General features: G+C 35.0%; 1 protein-coding gene and 1 pseudogene across 7 annotated transcripts in view; both read right to left on the bottom strand.

The window, feature by feature from the left end:
• Nucleotides 1–18,238, bottom strand: part of PPHLN1 (periphilin 1) — a 136,187-nt gene that overhangs the window by 112,211 nt on the left and 5,738 nt on the right. For 3 of the 7 annotated variants that reach the window (XM_008704459.2, XM_040642348.1, XM_040642347.1), the window contains exons 2-4: nt 12,359–12,450; nt 2,636–2,800; nt 52–113 (exon numbers count right to left, since the gene is read on the bottom strand). In XM_008704459.2, coding sequence (XP_008702681.1) covers nt 52–113; nt 2,636–2,800; nt 12,359–12,430 — 299 coding nt within the window. In that variant the 5' untranslated portion in view covers nt 12,431–12,450. Of the gene's footprint in view, nt 1–51; nt 114–2,635; nt 2,801–12,358; nt 12,451–15,624; nt 15,668–18,238 lie in introns of all 7 variants that reach the window. The other 4 variants (XM_040642351.1, XM_040642350.1, XM_040642349.1 and 1 more) reach the window with 2 other exon arrangements.
• On the bottom strand, nt 10,841–11,431 carry LOC121105445 (annotated as a pseudogene).

The raw sequence follows: 18,238 nt of genomic DNA, 5'->3' as shown, positions 1-18,238 counted from the left end.
CTCAATGAATCAATTATCAAAGTAATTATGGTACTATGTTCTTCATTTTACCTGTACTCAGGCTGTCGACTTGCAGAATGATCATCTCTTGTCCACCTATAGCCAGATTCATCCTGTAAAATAAAAAAGTTATTTAGATATTTGTTTACATTATTTTGGTCAAGTAGGATATATCTAACAGTACTACTGGAAACGTCTCTAAGACCAAAATAATATGAGCACAAAAACACCTTTCTAAATTTCTCTGAGCTTCAAAGGCATTTAAAGGGGGAAAAAAGATGCAGCAAGTCATCCATTTCAACAAGTAATTTAGTACACCGAGAACCTGTGGCACCATTCAGCTCTATGAAAATGCTTAAGGTATTTCTTTGGTAGGCCCTAACAGCCTTATTCCCAAAAACATGCAACATCACAACAGCTAAGGACCATTACAAGAACAAAGGTTCAATTTAAATTTAATCAAGCACACATTTCTCGACCTTTCATTTTATTTTCCTTCTGTCAAGCTCTCTCACCAATTTTCAAATTCAAGCCCAATGAAGAATTTACTTTCCCACTTTTCTTGCTCAAGTTTTCCTTTCTCATCTTGATTCTCATTAAAATCTATAAATTGGAAACAATAAGAAGCTATCACCTACTGATAAGCTATATTAGAGCAAGATGTGGCGCTAAGTTTAAAATAAAAAAAAGCATATTTTGTCCTCTAAAAGATACATTTCAGGGGCACCTGGGTGGCTCAGTCGTTAAGTGTTTGCCTTTGGCTCAGGGTGTGATCCCGGAGTCCTGGGATCAAGTCCCACATCAGGCTCCTCCGCTGGGAGCCTGCTTCTTCCTCTCCCACTCCCCCTGCCTGTGTTCCCTCTCTCACTGGCTGTCTCTCTCTCTCTCTGTCAAATAAATAAAATCTTTAAAAAAAAATAAAAAATAAAAGATACACTTCAAAAGGTACATAAGAAAAATAGCAATTCACGCCCAATTACTTTAAAATTACATATAGAACAATATAACATTAATTATTTACGATCAGAAATACTAATTCAGCTAAGATATATCAGCATCCTCTTTAGCATCATATACTCTAACAAAAGAGTAATGTATTCATCATTTTCCTTCCCAACAGTAAATGTTAACAAACAAAAGAAAAAACTCAACAGCTATAAGATATTAGATCAAATAAATAGTTTATATAACTAAACTCAAGATAAATTACTGTCACAAGAGTCTTAAGGATCTCAAATGGACTTATTTTTGTTTGAAGAGAATATAAAGAGAAAATGTTGTATAAAGTATGAATAAAGACAATTTTAACAAAAAACTAATGTTGAGGCACTATTCTGCTACAAGGTTTTAGGAAAAAAAATTATATTTATGAGGATTCAAATACAAATTGGTCCAATGAATCCAAAATTCCCCATCTACATTAAATGGCCACATTTGGTTTTCTAAGAGGGATAACAACTTTACGTAAAGGCCAAATTTTTTTTCCCCTCAGACTACCTGGAATAATGGCTCTAAAGGCAAAATCCAGTATTTCTAGAATAGAGATAATGTATAATGTTTACTTTTCAACACCAAATCCCTTTTCCTAAAGGAACAGCATGACATTTAAAAACTGAACAAAACAAAAATCCATTCTATGAGAAGGAAGCTAGGTGCCCCAAACTTTAAAATGACAAGAAAACATTGAATAGTCTCACTACTACTTTAGAATTGTCACGGATCACCACGATGCAGTAGTAACAGAACTGGACTTCCATACATTCCCAACCCTGGGTAAATTACCTTACCTCCATTTCTTTGAGGGTAAAGTATGGAAAGTAATTCCAACAGCCAATGTGAAGTCAAATTTTAATATAAACAATGTTTGAATATGTACTGTTAACTGCAATATTATACAGTAGGGAAGGGGAAAAGAAAAATGTAGGAAAACAGTCTAGCAGAGGAGTGATGTAAACACACAAGCTAAGTAAGTCAAAGGAATTGCATCAAGGAATAGTTGCAATCAAGTTCAATGACAGATTATTGCAACATTAAATACATACTTCTAGATAATTAAAGATGATCAAGAAAAACAAAATACAATAGCAATAATAATGGTAATAATAGAAGCTAACATTTAAAAAGTGCTTATTATATATAGGACAGGCAGTGTTTTGAGAGCTTTATAATGAGTTACTAAGTAGACTTTAATAAGTATAACAAAAATGAGACTGAAGCTCAACTGTATCCCAACCTCACCCAGAGCATCTCATCATGATGAAAATAATCAAAGTAATTATAAGTGGATACATCCAGTAAGAGGTGGTAACCACCTGTGTATCACTTAGTGAGTACCAAGGCAATGTAGATTATCTTTATCTGCTTCTGCAAATTCTTGCCAATTTAGGGGATAAAAACACAGGCTAGTTGGAATTAATGTCATTTAGATAGAGCTACCCAGAGTGGCTTACCCAATTTATCCCAAGATTCTCCACGACCAGTTCCCACTTGACAGCTCTAGCAGGCAACTCAACAGAGCATCAAGCGGGAAGTGTTTATTCAACTGCCTTCATGGCCAGTCACATAAATTTCAAAAATTACATGATTTTTAAACTTATAAAAAATAACAATTAGTACACGGGGGAAATTTACATACTCCTCTGTGAGGTGGACCACTTCTTCGATCATGAGAAAAACTGCGGCCCTCGTCATAGTCTCGGTAATCAACATGACTGTAATATCTATTGTAGTTTCCTTCACCAGGTCTGTCTAGCAGTGGTGGTTTCTTTGGCACAATATTAACTACTCTATGGTAGCCATCCTAAAACAGACAAAAAGAAATATATAAAAATCACTAATTTCTCTATTTGGTTTTGGAAAGGTTTTTAAAAAGTACAGGAGTTCTTATCCTTAATCAAATAGAGTAAATGTATAAACAAACAAAAATGCATTAATGAAATAACATGAATATAACTAATAGCAAGGTTTTCACATGGATTAAAGGAAATAAAATTGTTCAATGAAGAAAGCCAGGTGTTTAAAATAACAAGCAGCAATGCTAAAAAACAATCATAAATAAAAGAAAAAATACAAAGTTATTGTTTTAATAAAAAAGAAACTACAGAAAGAATGTTACAGTAGCTCTAATCCTAATTGCCTAAGAATTTTAGAAACAAAACCATTTAAGATAGCACACATCTTTAGTCTACTGTGTTTGAAGTATACTGTTTTGAAGAAATACAAAATCTTCACACATAAGGAACAGCAAACAGGGAGGTAATACTGAGCTAGAACCATCATCAAGAGGAAACATTCTGCTATTTCTCCAGAAGCACTGGAGAGAAGAGAGCCTCTGACTTTACAGGTCTGGAAGCAAAATAAAACCTGATATAAAATTTGAACTGATTTTCGAAGTAGTATGTTGTTAATGTTTTAAAGTTTTAACAACTAAATGGATTTTTTTTTTGTGGGGGGGGTTGAAAAAGATGGTTATCAACAGTAAGAACTAGAGAGCTACAGAACATGTATTTGTAAATGATCTGGGCTTGAGCATTCACGGTATGTCCTACCAATATCAGATGAAATATATGTGAAAGAAATTAGAAAGCTATCAAAGTATATAAGACATGATCAATTTAAGTTAACTGATTTGACAAAATAAAATAAAGCCCAACATTCAGGGCATTACTATACCATCTTTATGTGTTTCATTATCTGTACAATAGATTAATACTCATACCTACCTCAAGGAATTATTGTGAAGACTAAATGAAAAATAGATTGTAAAGCATTTAGTACAACGTGTAGGACAGACCAAGTGCTCAAAAACGTTTGCTGTTTGGATTACCTTTTCCAAGTCTAGGTGAAACACAATTCCTCAAAGTGTCTATTTCCTTAAATTACTTCTTAGCACTAATAACTACAACTATTCAATTATAAAATTACTGTGTCCTATTCAAATTTCCCAATGGGTAGGAAATTTGTTACTGTGCTGAGAAAAAATAAAATCAATAGTTATATCTATTTGAGAGATAAAAGGATCTACCTAATTTTTTCTTACGGGGATGTAAGGTGGTTTCCTTCTTTAGTATGAGAGATATTAAATTGTAACACATATTTTATATGTTTACATAAAATATAATAGACAAATGAACCCATTACTGTCTTGTAAAAACTGTCTTTCAATAGAGATTTCAATTAAATCTAAGCAAACATTGAGCTTCTAAAAAATTCAACATTAAACCACAATTAGCAACTTTATAATTTATTATCATTGTCTAAATCAAAATTTATTCATAAAATTAGAATCACTTATTTCTCCAATTCCAAGAAATCATAAAATTCCATTCTACAATATCTTTGTTTATTTGTATATATTTATTTGGAGGGACAGTGGGGTAAGTATGCATGTCTAAACATTTTTATGAATAGAGAAATTACAAAGCAACCTTTTCCTTTATTCAAAGTGATTTTAAGATTGTAAAATGCATATGGTAAAGCTTGAAAAGAATAAAACTCGAATCACATTTAGTCACAGATTTAACAAATTGTTTTTTCCAAATAATAAATGAAAACAATCATTCCAAAGTTGTTAATCACCGACAGAAAAAAACTCTTAATGACAGCTCTGTATCTAGCAATGAAGATCAAACTGACATTTCCTTTGTTTTGAAAGTGTTCAAATATAAGTACCTTATACCATCTCACCTCTATAGACATCTATTCTTAAAAGAAAACTCCCTATTTACATGAAAAGATTTAAGGAAATGAAGATGACTATAGGAGTCTGTGACAAAGCAAAACTATATTATCAGGAAGTTCCTATCTTACCCAGATATACCATTCAAGGATTTTTCTTTCCAATAAAATCCATGGTGGAAAGCAAAGATTTCAGAATTTTTTTCAAAAGCTTTGTTTATAAAGAAATTTCACACAATATTTTATATTACCTGCCATGCCAGACCTGATTGGAAACACCATCAGTGTTTGAATTCTCATACAAATTTACATTGAGCTATAAACATGTAATTTTCCTTCCTAAATGCTAACAGAAGGACACGAGCCTTCAGGTACTGATATGGTTGGAGTCTTCATTTTAGAAATACCTTGGAAAACAACAGCACCATTAATGTATAAACCAGAAATAAAAATTATGACTTCTAAAGAATATCTTAAAAGATTTTTAAAGACAACAGGATCATTTTCAATTAACTTAAAAATGAACTCAATGGAATCAAAACACTTCTATTATTTAAAACGCAGATATTTCAAATATTGAGTTTGAACATAAAATTTGAATTCACCTCAGTGAAATCAATTGTCACTGCTTCTGTTTATTATGAAAAATATATACAGTATCCTATTAAGATCAGCCTCTATCAACTTAATACAACTGTTATGTATTTATACTACGTATCAATTTTCCATGGCTGTTACTACAATTTCCAAAAATATGCATAAAATCTATCAGATCTGCTCCTCCCAAATGAGTAGTAATGTTATGACCAGTCAGACCAAAATAAAAAAGTATATTTAACTCATTAAAAAAAAATTTTTAAGCCTACTTTACTTAATCATTGATCTATTCTGGCAGAATATAGAAAGCAAAAACTTGCATGTAAATTTAAATACCTATTTGAGAAGTTTCAGGTCAATGAAATTTACACTTTCTCATAGGTCACTATCTTGGGGGTGAAACAATTCCTACCATTAGGCCCTCTGAGTTTCTGAAATCAGGATTGTTCAGTTTGCTTGTGCTAATGGAAATCTCATCAGGTTAAGATACATATCAAATTAGTTTTGCGATTTTTAAATCTGAAATGGTGATGTTTTGTTACAAAACAAGCAATTATTTCTTAATTTGCTATAAATTCCAATTTAGTAGAACTACCTCCTATAAGAAATACTTTCATTTCACTAAGTAAAAGCACCAAGTTTTGTGTCATTCAATATTTAAATGTCAAATTTTCCACACTAATGTTTAGTCTCATTATTAACCGGGGGCAAATTATGAGGATTAGCACATTTCTTTAAAAACATTTCTTTTCCAATGCCATTAAAATATACTCAGCACAAATTCTAACACAAAAACATTTCACTTAAAGGAAAAATTTCAACATATAAGTGCCTCCTCTTAAGCATCCTTATCATTTAGAGACATACTGAAATATTTATTTGCACTTGAAATAAGGTATCCTGGATTTACTTCAAAATAATCTGGGAGAAAAGAAACTGGGGGAGACATAGACAAAACAAGATGGACCATGAGTTGATAATTGCCACTTGGATGATTCGTCCAAGAGGAGTTTTGTTATTTTGCCTACTTTTATATCTTTAATTTTTGTCCTTATAATAAATCAAAAACTACTAAAACACACTAACCTACCAGCAAAGTAACAAAGTATGATAGCGCGTGTAAGCAGTGCCATTACTCCCTGAAACAATCAACTTAATAAGAATGCAAGCTTCTTGGGCACAGAATTGGTCTTAATTCACTGCTCTATTCCCAGCACCTGGAACAGCACTTGGCACATAGTAGGCACTACATACATAACATACATTCTGCTTCGCTATATCAATTTTATGTTACTTTTGGCATCACATGGTTTTTATTAGAAAAGTACCACACAAACCACACATAACTAAAAAATTCTACTACACAGGCTGGTGGGCTTTTGCTTTCGAAAGCCTGAGCTTCCCTCACTCTGCTTCCTCATATTTTGTGACATGCATTTCTATAATAGCATTTATTCATTTAATTCACTCACTGAATTTTCAAAGAAATACTGGTGGTTTTGCATTTCAATGGCTTTGGGGAATAATGGATCAAATATCTGAAATTGGCACTGCCCCAGAAAATCAGGACATATTGTTACAGAATGTAGCCAAGAACTCATCATTCCTCTCTGGAAATGACAACAAAAAGAAAGTTCTTGCAATTCTGTCAGCCAAGAAGGTAAAAACACCTCCTAGGGCAGCTCTACACAAAGGAACATTACTAAATCAAAACTCAGCAGATGAACACTTCAGACTTTGTATTTCATGTGTGTAATTTTCACATTTAGAAAAAGCTGTAAAAAAGACACTGCACTCTTATAATATATATACCTACATAGTTAATGAAAAACATACTGTTGTCCAGCTTACTTTGAAATACATCAAAAAATTAGGTGGATTAAGTAGATGGATAAAGGACAGACAGATGGAAAAATATATGATTAAGTTTTCATAAAATGTAATAGTTGAATATAAGTAGTGAGTAAATGGGAACAAGAAGAAAAAAAGATATGCAGTAAAACTGCTTTTCTGTTTGAGAACAGAATCCAAATATACAAAACAGAGCATTACCTTCCTCTATGCAAGGCATTACTGATAGTGAGTGTTCACATTTTAAAGGATTAGCTAGTTTAATATTTAGAAAAAAATTAATAATCTGCCTTTTCAAAACTAAGTTTTTATTGAAGCATAACATACATACAAAAAGTGTAAAACTCATAAATGACTCCTGGATTAATTTTCACAAGGTAATTACACTGTGTAACTACCACCCAGATCAAAAAACTGAACATCCCTAGTATGGCAAAAGCCTTCCTATGCTTTCTCCCAGTCACTACTCCTCTCTCCTAAAAGTAACCACTTTCCTGGTGAGTTTTGCCTACTCTGAAACTGTATATACTATGTAGGAAATACAGGATATGCTCTTGTATTTGGCTTCTTCCTTTCAGTATGATGTTTGTGAGGTTCACACATGTTGCTGCTTTTGCAATGGTCCATTCATTCTAATTGCTGTGTAAATTGCACAATTAATTCATCTACTGTTACACATGTGGACTGTTGCCAGTTTGGAGCAGTTATGTATAATGCTGCTTGTGAGAATCTTGTACAAGTCAATATGATATACCAATATGGTTTTTAAAATAACATTAGATGATCTCTGCTTTGTAAGCAAATATTTTTAAACTTTAAAGAAATTATATTTTTATTAACTCTAAATTCAGGAATTATAACTTTACTGATTTATATTTCTAGTTCTAGTGTCATTTATCAAACAGTTTCTAACCCAAGCATTTAGCAGGTCCTTGAAATCAGTTGTGAATACAAAATTACTTTTTCCACACAAATGCAGCAACAAACAACACAATAACAATAGAAGTATCTGTGGCTTTGTCACTAACAGAAATCATAGATATTTTCATATCATGTTATAGCTGTTACAGTATCTCAAAATACCACTTATTCTCATTACTTTGAAAATACAGTAATAAAACCCCCACCATTAGCTCTTAATATTTAATGACCTACTAAAGTACACATCACTACATTACAAATATGTTTAATAGTTTGATAATTATATTCAAATATAAGCGGTCTCCTTTAATTCTGTGTATTTTACAATTTTAAAAACCCTACTCTGAAAAGGGATCAATAGGCTTCACCAGACTGTTAAAAGGATCCATGGCACCAAAAGGTTTAAGAAACTTTGATTTAACTAAAATTAGGTGTAATGTAGAAGGCAAAGGGATAATTTCCAAGAGCCATCAAAGGTGCATAATTGAGGGGAGGGGAAGGCTTTAAATTTCTAACCAAAATAAGGCCAAGTTCACCAATTAAAGTGAGTCTTGAGGAAGAGCATGTGGGAATACAGAAGGATTTATCAACTAAGTAAGGCTTATTGGGGGGATGAAGGGACCAATCTAATAGAATGAAAATCTTTTTCTTAAAAAGGAGAGGAATGAAGCTGTACAAGGTCTGGGCCGGTTCTGTGCTCTCAGGAGAAAGGGAATCTAGGCTCCTCCCTGTATAGGAGGAACCAAGTAGCCAGAGCATCTAGGAAAGTCAGATTTACCATTGGAGACTTAGAGACAGTACAGTACCTCTAGTATAACTTTAAATGCACTTGTGGTATAAAATGTATCTATCTGCTTCCTGCTGATGAAATTATTTTATAAAGAAGCCTGTTTCACATTTATACACACATAAGTGATATAAAAAGGAAAATGTGTGGGTTTGTATAGATTTTACTACAATATCCTCATCCACTGAGAAGTTCCATCACCTGTCATTTTACCTTAACTCCTGTCACCATCAGCAACTTCAGTGTTCACCTACAATCTGCATAAGTCACCTGATAAACTTTTACACAACACTGTTTAGATCCTAGCTGCAAAGATTAGGACTTAATTATCTGGATGGGGCCCAGACGTTGGTATTTAAGAGCTCTCTAGGTGAATTCAATGTACAGTGAGGACTGAAAGCCTCTAATCTAAATCACTGATCCAAAATCTAGCCTCTAAGTTTTCCTGATTTCGACTCCAATAACCTTCACCCACCTTCTATCCCTACCATCATCCACTGGACTTTAATCACCCAGAACTGTCCTCTCTTGGGAACTCTACACTTCAAAATACCAACTGCCTATCTTTCTATCACACTCTGGTCTTCAGCCTCACTGAGCCTTTCCTGTCCCTCAACCCCTCACTTCTTTCAATCCACTGTCCCTCTCACAGTCTTACCTCCTTTCTGAATCAGCCCATAATACATAATATATTACCTTGGTAATTCTCTGAATCAGAACCTTCAATATCCTTATCTTCCTGAGTCCACCACTCATCATGCAATCTTAAATCAACACAACAACTTGCTTTCTCCACTCCTAAACTGGGCTACTTAGGGAATAAAGCACACATTCCTGCAGACTGTTGCCCCTGTAATATTTACAGTGCACAAGCTCATTGCCCCTCAGCCACAGTCTTTTTAAACATCTCTGGTGAGAAGTTACCAACAACGGCTACTCCCAATTCAATGCTGGCCTCAAGTCACCCTCTACCTCCTGCACTTTCAAGGGATGATCTTGCTACCCCTTCAGAGAAAACAAAGGCTATTATCTATGAACTTTCTCAAATCCATTCTCACACAATGACCTAGAGATCTGAAGGGCCCTTATGTCTTTAGGACACTGATAAACTGATTATTCCCATCTTAAAACTCACTCCTCCCCAGCTTGTTTAAACCACTCACCCTGCCTAGCAGGAGCCAACAGCCTCCAGACAGGTCCCTCTGCCTCCAGTCCTAACTCTCTGAGCTAACTTCCACTGCAGTGTGTTCTATGATACAACACAACATGCATAAATAATGCAAAATGGTGTAATAAATGGTGTAATATAACTTTTTCCATGATTTGATCATGAATACTTCCCACTGTTGTCTGAAATTATATTTCTGTATATAAATCCCTGCCTACATTTTATGGCTTCTACAACATTCTCCTGAGTTCTACAAATGTTGTACCATTCAACACTGTTCTGAAGATTAAGAAGTGTATATATAAAACCCATCACTTACAGTACGTGGGAACTAGTTAAATATGTAATTATAGTAAGTTACCACTTAAAAGTCATCCCCTCTCTAAAAGTATCTTATTTTATAATTTGGAGTCATGTGTTACATTAAGGGAAAAAAAAAAAAAACCTAATTAGAAAAGGGAAAAAAAAAGGCAATTCCCCAAAATTGAAAACAAACTAAAACAAATCCAACTATATATCCAGTTGGTGGCATAACCACACAGAAAATTCTTTTAAGTATCCTTGAAATACAATTTCTTAATGGGATATATCCTTCGAAAGGGAGGGGGTCCTAAGAATTTTTTTCCCAAAGCCATCCCTTTTCCCACCCTTGCATGTTTATCTATATCACTTTGTTTTGTTTTCCTAGGTAAACTATAATTTTATCAAATTGAAAAGAATTTAATTCAAAGTTTAATTAGAAACACAGTCTATAAACAAAACCTGGAAAGAAATTACGTATAGTAATAATTAAGTCTACCCATTCTGAAATATGGTAAGGTCTTTTTCCATCTTTTAACTTTTTTTTTTTTTGGTTATCAAATGATCCTTTATTGAAATATTTTCCTTTGTAGTTCTTAACTAGCTGGGCATTCCACTGCACCACTACTGATGTCATCTGTGATGTCATGAGGATAGCGGCCATCAATACTGCAGCCCACAGATCGGGCAGTCCCAAGGATCTCCTTAATGGTTCCAGAGAATTCTCTGGCTAAAGATAAGTGATGCATCTGTCAGGCAATGTTGACAATCATCAAAAGTGGTATTTCCACTGTGCTTAATGTTTTTTTTCTTCTTTCGGTCTCTTGGCGGTTCCTTGAGAGCTTTGACAATCAGGGTAGAGGGAGAAAATACCACTTCAATCTGGGCCTGTCTGTTCTGAATGATCAGTTTCACCATAATCCTCAGACTCTTCCAATCATCTGCTGCCTTGGCGAGGTCATCACCATCTCTATTGGAGAAAGACTCAGGAGACCAATCTTGGGGGCCAGGGCAGACATAGCACCGACTTCCCCATCAGTGCACCCCAGGTATGTGACTTTGATCTTGTTGGGTTTGGATTCTCGAACTTAGGCAGCATGGTGGAGGCAGCTGATGTCAGGATGAACCCAAATTCAGGACTACCAAAGCCAGGTGCACCTTTGCCACCTCTGAGCCAAAAACCAAAAAGCCCATCTTTTATCATTTTAGATCAACCCCAGCCTAAGCTGTAACCCAGGCCAAATGACAATGCTGAAAGTGGTATCACCCATCTAAATGGGTTGTAGGACTTACTCAGAATACAGAAGTAAACTATGTTTGTGCCCTTTGATAGTGTATGATGAATCCATAATATATCCACATAGTATCACCACAACCCAAATCCCCTGGTGCTTAGAATGGCCTGTGGAAAAGGTTAAGATTGATAGCTTCTTGACCCTCCCCAAACTTTCCCTTGGGTATCTGCAGAGGAGTTTGGGGAGAGACTGCATATATTCACTCAATAAACACTGAACTCCTACTATGTGCCACATACTAGATGGTGCTGGGAATACAATAATAAGCAAAATAGCAATCTCCTTGAGAAAAGGCCTAATTAAAAATTTCCAATTTCCAAAGCAACAAAGAGACAAGTAGTAGGACAGTATACTAAAAGCTGCCTTCCTGCCCCTGATCTGCCCGTACTTCGTAACTGCAAACATTTTTAGGAATACAGAAAAACAGGTGACAGCCAATAGCAGGAGCAGGTGCTCAAATACTCCTTCATTACCTGATAGTCTACCTTTACAAAACCTCAAATTTTCTTCACAAATTCAATTCAGCATTAAAAATCCTCCATTTTAGAAATTTAAATAATATGAAATATAGATTGTCTACATAAATAAAATGTTGCCTTTTATTTTCCAACTTTAAATTTTAAAATATAAGCTCAGTCTGTCTATGTTTCAACCTAGACTGGTCAATTTTTGGCACTTACGGATTTTGTTAGGCCAAGCGTCGGTGTCCCAAATTCACTTAGATACTAGGTTTTGAGTTATTCTACATCAGTAGCAACTTACACTGGGGTGACTTCGAGGAGGTACTCGTTCTCTTGGAAGTCTTTCATAGTCATATCGTCCCTCAGACCACATTTCATCTCTTCTGTAAGCCACTGAACAAAAAGAAACCAAAGAATTATGGTTTTTATGTTATTAGGAAGCAACAGAGAAGATTTTTAAAAGAGTAAATAGTTACATTCCAACAAATACTTTCCAGATATACTTAAAAAAAATGTAAGTGACCAAAAGGAAAAAAGAATGATTAAGGCAATTCTTCTTCCAAACAATTCAGAAACGCTCTTTTTAAAAAAATGTAATAGAAAGCCCCACATTCTGTTTCAAAGGCTATGTAAAGCTTCAAAGAGCTTATTCCTATCAATTGTGGTAAAAAGATCCATAAGACCACAAATATTTTTTCATTCTTCTAGCACAAATTACGAAAGATTCATTTTCATGGATAATTTACAATGCTGATCAGCAATACTGCTCCTATTTCCTGGTGGATGGTTTCTATAACACCAGTTTTTAGTTGTGCTACATTCCTAGAGCTTTATTTCTATGTGTTCAGTGAAATGGTTTTAACTGAAAAGTATTGAATAAACAATCCTATAAAGATACACTCAACAAACCCTGAAATAAATCACTCTTGATATCGCTTTTAATGCTATAAATTTATTTTAATTCAAAGGCACTCTTGTAAAATTTTAAATGAAAATAAAAGTTCTGTCAGCATTTTTCATGTTTGGGATGCAGAGAGAGGCTCCCAACTTTGAGAGCTGAATGTTCTGGGTGGAGGGCTAATGTAGTGAATGATGGAGTCCAGATGAAAACAGTATGTGAACAGGCAAAAGACAAGGTAAGTAAGACAAACAAGAGATGGTGAGCAGAGGGTACAGGAAACAGCATGAAGATAATTGATATGAAATGGCAACACAGTAGATCAGGGGTTGGCAAACTTCTTTTTATAAAGGACCAGACTAGTATTTTCAGCCTTGCAGGTCACAGGTTTCTGTCACAACTACTCAATTCTACTGTTATAATATGAAAGCAGCCATAAGCAATACATATAAATGTAGGGGTGTGGCCATGTTCCAAAAAACTTGTATTTACAAGAACAGGCAGGCAGTCCACAGGCAGCAGCTCAACAACCACCAGAGTAAATGAGAAACGGTTAACAGAACAAAACCAGGAGAAAGTGAAGCAGGTTCTGACGCAAGAACTATGAACCATCCTGATACACAGAAGGATAATCACAAGTGAGAAGTGAAAAATGGGACAAGTACTAACTCAGGACCTTTGTAGTACACAGAAAATAGAGCAACAAGTCCGGACACATAGTCTGCAGATTTGTGGAGAAGGAAAATTTCTCAGAGACGATACATGTCAAAAGATTTTTGGTGGCTCTATATGATGTAATAACACTAAAAGAAAAGGGATGACATCCCATTTTGACAGTATAGAATTCTAATGGTTTCACTATCCACAGTGAAATCTTAATTTTCTCTGTAAAAACAAATTTACAATATTTTCTAACACAAACAGACACAATAAAATGAACTAACTCAAAGATGCCTAGAAAAATCTTAATTGAGGGGCGCCTGGGTAGCTCAGTTGTTAAGCGTCTGCCTTCGGCTCAGGTCATGATCCCAGGGTCCTGTGATCCAGCCCCTCTTCAGGCTCCCTGCTCATTGGGGAGCCTGCTTCTCCCTCTCCCACTCCCCCTGCTTCAGTTCCCTCTGTCACTGTTTCTCTGTCAAATACAGACATAAAATCTTTAAAAGAAAATCTTGTTACAAATTAGCTTTTAACATTATATATAAATCAACCCGAATTCCAAGTCCATAATCAGACATCATCAAGAATGTTATTTCAGGGGCGCCTGGGTGGCTCACTCAGTTAAGTGCCTGTCTTCTGCTCAGGTCATGATCTCAGGGTCCTTGATCCTCCCTCTCCCTCTGCCTCTCTGTCCTCCCCCCACCCCACATGCACTCGTGCTCTCTCTCTCTCAGATAAATAAGTAAAATCTTAAAAAAAAAAAAAAAAAAAAAAAAAAGAGAGAGAGAGAGAGAGAATGTTATTTCAAAGTAACCAGTCTTTTAGGTACAAGAATTGATGGAAGCTTGAAAAAAAAAAAAGGGAAAAAAAAGAAATTACCAAAATTACTCCTCCTATACCACCTTTACTGAACCCACCAAAGGTTTCAGTCTAAAGAACTCAGATTTTATCCTACTTGAGTAACAATACAGTGAAATAAGAGCAACCAACTGAAATCAAATCACAGAAAAAAAATGAACCCAAAAGAAAAATGGACAAATGATATGAACAGTTCACAAAAAAGGAAATACAATGACTCAATCTTTTGAAAAGACGCTCAAATTTCTTCAAAATAAGGAAGATAAAAACTAAGTTTTCACCCAAACGAGTATGATTTGGTACAGACTGGGGGAAAAAATGGGCAATATCTACTAAATGTTAAATGCACATATGCTTTGACCTGGAAACTCTACTTCTCCATATACTTGAACAGGTACATAGCAAAGATTGAAAGCAACCTAAAATGGTCAAGAGGGTACAGATTAAATAAAATGCTGTACATTCATATAAAGGAATGTTATGCAAGCCATTTCAAAGAAAAGTAACCCCATATATGATATAGGAGGAATGACAAGATACACTGCTAAGTAAAAACAAAAACAAAGGGTAGATTAAAATGTTGAATATGCTGTCACTTGGGAAAATAAAAAGATAGGGTATGAATACATATCTATATGCACAGACTACGCAGGAGAATGTAACAGTGCCTGCCACTGGGGAGAATTGGATGGTTGGGTATAGGAAGGTGAATATTTATACCACATAATGTTCTATACCTCCTATTATCTATAACAAAAATAAGTAACTATATTTAAAGGCCCTGGAAATCACTCAATAGGCATAATGTGTCAGGGCACCTGGCTGGCTCAGTGGGAGGAACATGTGACTCTAGATCTCAGGGTTTTGAGTTCCAGCCCCATGTGGGGTGTAGAGATTACTTAAATAAGTAAAACTTTAAAAATATTTTTTAATTAGAAAAATAAGCATAACATCTCAAGTGATGGCAAAAATTATGAATATAAATTAATGAACTAAAGGAAAACAAGTAAAAACAAGACTTTGCAATTAATGATAAAGAAAAACAAGAGTTCTAAGGAAATACTATATAGTTTCTTAACTAGACAGAACTCTACGATGTTAAAATTACTGGCTTCCCACGAAAAAAATGTAATAACAACTACTATACTACTTACTTGAGTCCTTTCAGGAATCAAATTTAAAGTTTTCAACAATCTCCTGTAGGAGGGGGGGAAAAATACAGACATAAGGATTTGTGTCTGTATAAACCAACCAATGGAGGAAAAGAATTAACCCTTCGTTATCTGTATAAATCAAACTCTCAAAATAAAAAAATTATGACCATTAATAAGCCAAACTCCCTTCAAACACATCTTTAAAAACAGAAGATATTATTTTGACCACCAGAGGCCACCCAAGTTTCGTAAGAACAACCGAATTATATTAAAGAATTCTAGTCCTAATTTTGCCAGTTGAGAGCTGGGCAGGGCATCTATCTTACTCTTATCTCTGGAAGAACTGCATTAGATGTTTAAGGTAATTTTTATCTAGAATATTAAGATTAAAGTAGCTCACATATTGAAAAAATTCTAGCATCCTTATTAGTCTGGAAATCCTTACAGTTTTAGATCAGTAATAAAGAGTCCCATGTTCAAGTCATCTCAAAATCAAGGCAAGAATCATCAATTCATCAAAGAACACTAAACTTGCTAGGTAAAAAATTGATGGAGAATTTTTTGTTTTTCTGATTTTTTTTTTTAGTAAACACCCAACATTACATTAGTTTCAGGTGTACGACACAATAATTATACATTATGCTATGTTCACAAGTGTAACTACCATCTCTCACCATACATCACTATTACAATATCACTGACTATATTTTCTATGCTGTGCTTTTTACTTCTGTGACTTCATTCCAGAACTCAAAGCCTGTATCTTCCACAACAGAGAACTTTTTAAAATTTTCTCCAAGGGGCACCTGAGTGGCTCAGTTAAGTGTCTGCCTTTGGCTCAAGTCATGATCCCAGGGTCCCAGATCCAGGCCCACAACAGGCTTCCTGCTCAGCAGGGAATCTGCTTCTCCCTCTCCTCCTCCTCCTCTCCCTCTGCCCCTTGCCCCTGTTCGTGCAGGCCTCTGTTAAATAAATAAAATCTTTAAATAAATAACTTAAGTTACTATACATTTTCAGAATAAAAAATATAAAAGTAGAAGACAATATAAAACCAAAAATATATATGCACTAGCTGGTATTGCTTGGTGACAGGGCTCTCATTTTTTTTCTTGATTATTCTTTTTACTTAATCCAAATTTTTATTTAAATTCAAGTTAGTTAACATACAGTGTAATGTTGGTTTCATGTGTAGGATTTTGTGATTCATCACTTACATATGGCACCTGGTGTTCATCACAGCAAGTGCCCTCCTTAACACCTACCACCCATTTAGCCCATCCCCCCGCCCACAAAAACCGACCAAAAAAAACCCAAAATGATATTGATATTTTAGTAAGACTAAAAAGAGCTTGGTGGAGCAAAATAATTAGCATCCACCAGGACAAAACACCGCCCCCCCGCCCCGCCAAGAAAAAAAAAGTCAAACCTCACTGGTGAGGCCCATGTCAAATTATTAAACATCCTTCATCCTTAAGAAATATATATAATTAGGGAAAGAGGAGTATAAATAAAATATTCCACATGCAACCTTGTACTGTTAGCAAAACAAAACAGAAGACACAGTTTGATGATTACATACAAAAGAAAAGAATATTAGACTATAAAGAAGTTTTAAGCTGACTTTTGAATTAAGATAACAGAAAAGGGAAAAGATAATCTATTCAGCAACTGTCTGATTAGTAGCACAGGTTGTTTATGACATTATCCAGATTTAGGAAATTGACCCATCCCACAACTAGAAGCCGATCAGCTAAATGTAAGCAAAGATGCTCTCTCACTGAAGTGGTCATGTTACTGTGTAATCACTAATCTTCCATTTGGGAGTCTCAGAAATACTGCAGTAAAGTTCTCTGATCCAACAGGATATGAAAACTGAAGAATGGAACTGAAAAATGGAATGACCCTCTACATTACAACTGGAGAACAGGATTAGAATTCAGTATAGAAAATGTAAGCTTCATTTGGAAGTTCGCTAATAACTAGTTCTAGATTATAAAATTTGTATTCTCTTATGCCATATTCATTAGAGAGTATGTTTAATATACCACTATGGTATATTAATTCCAGAAAGAAGTAAGCCTTTCTTTGAGCACTCGAGAGAGCCAACCATTATTAGGTTGACTTAGTTGAGGACTAACAGAATAGGAAGGACTGGAATTCTCAGTAAGAGTAGCCTAGAAATTGAGAAAACAGAAAGTCAGACAATAGCCTTCTGTCAAACCATTCACACTTTGAATCCACAGGGAAGGCAACAGATCTATATTTCACCTTATCCAAACTGGTTATAGTAGCAGCTCAGATTATAGAGTAACTGTACACACTGCTCTTTCCAGCCTTCAGTATTACGTACACTAAGGATTTAAAAAAAACAAAAAACAAAAACCCAAAAAACAGAAACAGGGCGCCTGGGTGGCTCAGTCAATTAAGCATCTGCCTTCAGCCCAGGTCATGATCCCAGGATCCTGGGATTGAGCCCCACAAGCCCCAAGAGCCCCATATCATATTGGGCTCCCAACTCAGCAGGGAGTCTGCTTCTCCCTCTGCCCCTCCTCCTGCTTGTGTCGCTTTTCTCTCAAATAAATAAAAAACACACACTCAGAATAAAATAGCTTTC

This window comes from Ursus maritimus, unplaced genomic scaffold (genome assembly GCF_017311325.1).
Source record: "Ursus maritimus isolate PB19 unplaced genomic scaffold, ASM1731132v1 scaffold_26, whole genome shotgun sequence".
NCBI classification, from domain to species: Eukaryota; Metazoa; Chordata; class Mammalia; order Carnivora; family Ursidae; genus Ursus; species Ursus maritimus.
The sequence above is the reverse complement of the archived record's forward strand: the minus strand, read 5'-3'. Positions and strand labels throughout refer to the sequence as shown.